Source organism: Sphaerodactylus townsendi, linkage group LG15 (assembly GCF_021028975.2).
Source record: "Sphaerodactylus townsendi isolate TG3544 linkage group LG15, MPM_Stown_v2.3, whole genome shotgun sequence".
NCBI classification, from domain to species: domain Eukaryota; kingdom Metazoa; phylum Chordata; class Lepidosauria; order Squamata; family Sphaerodactylidae; genus Sphaerodactylus; species Sphaerodactylus townsendi.
Genome location: NC_059439.1, coordinates 35,274,979 through 35,280,978, shown reverse-complemented (window position 1 = coordinate 35,280,978; position 6,000 = coordinate 35,274,979). Strand labels below are relative to the sequence as shown.

The 6,000-nt window shown below is 47.1% G+C and overlaps 1 protein-coding gene across 1 annotated transcript; it reads left to right on the top strand.

Annotated features, from left to right (window-relative positions):
* The first annotated feature begins 890 nt into the window (after positions 1-890).
* LOC125444400 (olfactory receptor 10G6-like) lies at positions 891-1,841 on the top strand. The gene has a single exon (XM_048516810.1). It carries the CDS (start codon positions 891-893, stop codon positions 1,839-1,841), a length of 951 nt encoding a protein of 316 aa, XP_048372767.1.
* The last annotated feature ends 4,159 nt before the right edge of the window (positions 1,842-6,000 follow it).

The following is a 6,000-nucleotide window of genomic DNA, read 5'->3' as shown; positions in this document are numbered from 1 at the left end:
AGCCTGTACACTCCCACACACGCCAGCTGGGTGACCTTGGGCTAGTCACAGTTCCTCGGAGCTCTCTCAGCCCCACCTACCTCACAGGGTGTTTGTTGTCAGAGGGGAAGGGCAAGGAGATTGTAAGCCCCTTTGAGTCTCTTACAGGAGAAAAAGGGGGGATATAAATCCAAACTCTTCTTCTTCTCCTTCACTGAAATTACCTTAGTGCATAGCTGTGGAATGACAATGAAGGACCAGAGAACCATGTTCTGATTTTTTTAATCACTCAAAAAAACTTTATGGGAACATGCTATTTTAAGGTAAGATGGAGAAGTCTATATATTTGAAAACCAGGCTTTTTGAATCACGGATTCTCTTTAGAACTGCATGAAGAAGTGGTGTAGGAGGTTAAGAGCTCATGTATCTAATCTGGAGGAACCGGGTTTGATTCCCAGCTCTGCCGCCTGAGCTGTGGAGGCTTATCTGGGGAATTCAGATCAGCCTGTACACCCCCACACACGCCAGCTGGGTGACCTAGGGCTAGTCACAGCTTCTCGGAGCTCTCTCAGCCCCACCTACCTCACAGGGTGTTTGTTGTGAGGGGGGAAGGGCAAGGAGATTGTAAGCCCCTTTGAGTCTCCTGCAGGAGAGAAAGGGGGGATATAAATCCAAACTCCTCCTCCTCCTCCTCCTCCTCCTCCTCCTCCTCCTCCTCTTCTTCTTCTTCTTCTTCTTCTTCTTCTTCTTCTTCTTCTTCTTCTTCTTCTTCTTCTTCTTCTTTATTCTTAAATGAATGACTAGACATCCAGGAATCTTAACTGCTCCAAAACAATAACTGCAGTAACCCTCAAAATACCCTTTTCTTCTTTGTAGAACTTGTGACTCGTCAACCTACATTTTGCTCTGTCATGTTTGGTGCTGCCGTAAAAGGGTGTGGAAACGCATCGTCCCCGATTGAGAACTTTGAGCTTCTAGGATTCCCCTATCCCGAAGACCTGAAGTTCCCGTTTCTCTTCTTCTTCCTTTTCGTGTATACATTGTCTCTTTCTGGAAATGGCTTGATCGTCTTAGTAGTAGCCCTAGAGCCTCATTTACACAAGCCAATGTACTGGTTCCTCGGCCACCTGTCCATGATGGACATGATGGTCTCTTCAGTGGTGGTGCCCAAATTAATTGCTTGGCTGATAGAAGGCAATGGGCTCATCTCCTATGCAGGCTGTGTGACCCAGCTGTTCTTCTTCCACTTCCTGGGCTGTACTGAATGCTTCCTGTACACGGTGATGGCCTTTGACCGCTTCATGGCCATCTGCAAACCTCTGCGCTACAGCACTATCATGAACCACCGTGTTTGCTTCTGCCTCGCAGTTGGTACCTGGTTTGGAGGATCCATACATGGGGCAATACATGCCTCCCTTACCTTCTGCTTGCCGTATGGTTGGAGAAGCCAGGTGAACTACATATTATGTGACATCCCCGCTATGCTGAAGTTGGCCTGCGCAGACACGTCCCTCAACGAGACGGTGACGTTGGTTGACATTGGGTTCGTGGCTATGGCCTGCTTCCTCCTGATTCTGACATCCTATGTCTACATCGTCTCCGCCATCTTGAGGATTCCCACCTCCAAAGGGAGACGCCACGCCTTCTCCACGTGCACAGCCCATATTACCTTGGTGGTTGTATATTATGTCCCTGTGGTGTACAACTACGTGCGTCCGCCCTCTCAAGACTCTTTCGATGGAGTGGTGGTCATGTTTTACGCCGCAGTAACCCCCTGTCTAAATCCCCTCATATACACGCTGAGGAATAAGGAAGTGAAAGAGGGCGTATGTAAATTGTGCAGCAGGAAAACACAGTGCTGACGAAGATCCATTCGTCAAATACTATTTTTGCCGAAAAACCAATGGAGAAAAAATGATTAGAAGTTTTTTTAAAAATTCTTATTTAGTTGATCCCTGCTGTAAAGTCTCAGTGTTCAACAAATAGCTGGTGTTCATTGGTATTCACTGGTATTCGGTGCCAGAATAGAACGAAAATGTGCATTTAAGCCTGTATCTTCCTGTCAGCGGATATCGTGCAATCCATGTGGCTTAGATATCATTTGCAAGGGGACTAGCCTTTTTATCTACTCAGACTAATATACTTGGTTTATTATAGGAACTCCAATGTCTGGATAAGGTAAATAAGGGGCGTTTCCCCACTCACCACGATCCCCCCTTCCCCTATGCCAGCCATACCGCTACCAGCCTAGCCAGCATTCTGGCCCTGCGCGCTACGCTTCATTCCCACGGCCCCTATCAATCTCGGTGTGGGGTCATCAAAAGGCGCCGTTTACAAGAGTACCAGGGATGCCGCGCACTGAGGGGGCAGAACAGCGGCAGCGTCGAAGCAGCTGCGCTGTCACCGCCCCTGTCGTGGAGAGTGCCGGGGGACCCCGTGCTACTTGAGGAGAGTAGCGCGGGGCTTAAGGTAAGTGGGGAGTGGCCCATACTTTCCTAATCTAGTCTACTAACTAACTAGGATGGAGGGAGATACAGGATCTCTCATGGTTGTAAGATGGAACAGTGATGTAGACAAGAGATGCAAAGGTAGAAGGGATGAAGTTTCCCAGAGAGGTGTAATCTATACATCAAAAGGACAGTGTCAGAGCAGTAGAGAAAGGATGCCCAGTGCCTTAACCCTTCTATCTCTCGGACTCTCTAGTCAAGTCCTCCGCTGGAGTCTGAGGTTAAGAGTCAGCACCAACATACCACATGGCTGGATATTGTGCTATTGATGCATGATTGCAAAGATGCTCAACCGGATTGGCTTGTCTACACATAATCCCCTAGCAAATGGCAGTCATGTGTTATGCAGAACAAGGATCAAGATGGGGGAAAGAGTAGATCCGTATGTTTTCATCCAAATCCACCACATTCAGAAGAGTATTCCAGTCAGCAGGGTCACCCTTCCGTCAATCCTCTTGTAACTGACAAAGAGAGCTTTCGCTCACGATAGCTTATAGCCTGGGAAATTTTGTGGGCATCTTAGGTACTAGTGAACTCAGATTTTGTTCCGATTCTGACTTGCGGCAGCTCGAGCTTCGAGAGCAGAGGGCAGCCCATGAGGATTGTTGAACGATCCTGTTACAAAAACTGAGGAACTTTAGACACACTGATCATATGTACCACTAGCAGTGGCGTAGGAGGTTAAGAGCTGGTGTATCTAATCTGGAGGAACCGGGTTTGATTCTCCGCTCTGCCGCCTGAGCTGTGGAGGCTTATCTGGGGAATTCAGTTTAGCCTGTACACTCCCACACATGCCAGCTGGGTGACCTTGGGCTAGTCACAGCTTCTCGGAGCTCTCTCAGCCCCACCTACCTCACAGGGTGTTTGTGGTGAGGGGGGAAGGGCAAGGAGATTGTAAGCCCCTTTGAGTCTCCTACAAGAGAGAAAGGGGGGATATAAATCCAAACTCCTCCTCCTCCTCCTCCTCCTCCTCCTCCTCCTCCTCCTCCTCCTCTTCTTCTTCTTCTTCTTCTTCTTCTTCTTCTTCTTCTTCTAGCCTTTTGAAGTGGAAACAAGGCCGGTTCACAATCCGGGTTCTGATTAGCTTGGGGGGCATCTACTGATTTGTATATGTTGTATATTTATGTGTGTGTACTGATCTGCGCCATTCTCAGTGTACTTTGTATTGTGTTGTGTTTATCCTCTTAAGAACAACGGCAGAGCCCTGTTGGATCTAACCAGTGGTCCAAGAAGTCCGGTATCCCGTCTCACACAGCAACCAACTGGTTCCTCTGGTGGTCCAACAACAGGGCATGGGGCAGAGGTCTTTCCAGGATGCTGCCTGCTGTCACTGGGGCCCCTTCTGCACATGCAAAATAATGCATTTTCAAACCACTTCCACAACGGTTTGCAAGTAGATTTTGCTATTCCGCACAGCTTCAAAGAGCACTGAAAGCAGTTTGAAAGTGCATTATTCTGCATGTGCGGAATGAGCCTGGGATTCAGAGATTTTAAAATCTGTTTTGGAAAAACAGTTTTCCCGAAACACGTCGAGTTTGGGTACCTGAAGGGCTTTCTCCTTCCATACTATCTAGGTTGCTTACCTTATGTGAGGCTCTGATCACCTTACAGCAGCTAATGGCAAGACTTTCTCAACAGCAGCACCCTATTTCTGGATTCCACCCCTCCTCACTGCCTTTTGAGTACCAGTCCAAAACATTCATGTTTACCCATTTTAATTTTAACCATCTGCAGTAGCGTTTTGTGACTGCCTTCTTGGCTGCTGCCACCAATGCATTCATGGACATTCCTAGGCTTCTGACTGGCATTGAAATGGTTTTATAATAATAAAAAGGATAAGGGCACAGTTTGGAAAAGTTAAAAAAAAGAATCATTCTTTTTTCTTGTAGTGGACCTGCCTAAAGGCAAAAATGGCCTTTAGGTTTGGATAACAAAAAGGTTTGGATAACAATTCATACAGAAATGCAAAAAAAAAATTGAAGATTAAATTTCAAATGGACCCAAAGATTTAAAGGACTGGGTGCTTAATGTTCGTACAGAGGCGCATCTAGGGGGAAATGTAGTCCATTGCAAAATCTGAGTTTTCCAAGGGGGGGCAATATGGGTGGCTGCCCTTCCCCACCACGAGCAAAAAACATTTTTTGCACCAATCTTGAAGTCAGTGTATGGTAAGGTGATCAGATTGTCACCTTTGTAAATCGGGACCCGGGTGGGCGGCTGCGCGCGCGCATGTGTGTGCGCGGCCGTAGGAGTGCACTGCCTTCTGGGGAGCGCCCCAGAAGGCAGTAGCGACAGCCTTGCAAAAATTGAGACGGTTCAAAAAACCCGCGGGACGTGGGACAATTTGGTTTAAGGCGGGACTGTCCCGCCAAAAGTGGGACGTCTGATCACCTTAGTGTATGGACCCAGGTGGAAGGGGAGAAGGAGGGATGTCTGTGTGGGGGGGTGATTTGACACCCCCACATGACTAAATGGCCACAGTCTGGGCAGTACAACCCTGTATTCATACTCCTGCACTCACTGAACATGTGTTGGTTGCAACCAATGGTCCCTCTAACAGTGGTAGGGAACTGCATGGAATTGAGTCATTTGAAGGTGGTCCCTAAGCCAACGGCTTGTGTGCCACCCATACAATGTCTGCGCGGTCACGCAGCTTACAAGGAATGTTGGTTGCAACTAAATACCCTCAAATGTAACAGGACTTAGTAATTGAACAAATTGATTTATTTGCATGTAGCCATAGGCCGTTTCAAAAACATCAGCAATTACGTCAAAAACATTATAAGTGTACACAGTGAAACAAAATATACAACATTAAAGAAAACATACAACAATATGCCAATAAACGATAACAACCGATAAAACCAACTCTAAAACACTGTTTTCGTAGCAATCGTATTGGGCCTTCTTTTCTTTGCTGCTAGAGCATATGAAGACATTCTAAAACAAATGTACTCATTGGAATCTGATAACAAAAATATTACTGTCTCATTGTCAGAACAGACGTTTCAACCAGAGAATATCCCAGCCAGAAATTTAGGAGGGAGGATCTGCACCTGATACCTTCCCTTACAAAACAGGCTTAGTTTGGTTGTTTACATCTTCCACCGTGATTTTGAACTGATTTCTGCAAACCAGGTGTTAAGTTCCAGGACTTGGAATTCAATGACAGTCGCCAGATCCAATGTATGATGATGATGAAGAAGCAGAAGCAGAAGCAGAAGCAGAAGCAGAAGCAGAAGCAGAAGCAGAAGGAGGAGGAGGAGGAGGAGGAGGAGGAGGAGGAGGAGGAGGAGGAGAAGGAGAAGGAGAAGGAGAAGGAGAAGGAGAAGGAGAAGGAGAAGGAGAAGGAAGAGGAGAAGGAGGAGAAGGAGGAGAAGGAGGAGGAGAAGGAGGAGAGGAAGGAGAAGAAGTTGAATTTATATCTCCCACCCCCCCTTTATCTCCTGCAAGGAGAACTCAAAGGGGCTTTCAAGCTTCTTTCCCTTCCCTCCCCCCCACAACAAACACCCTG

Excerpts from the sequence above, each read along its gene's own strand:
- LOC125444400 (XM_048516810.1), top strand. The coding sequence starts at position 891 with ATGTTTGGTGCTGCCGTAAAAGGGTGTGGAAACGCATCGTCCCCGATT.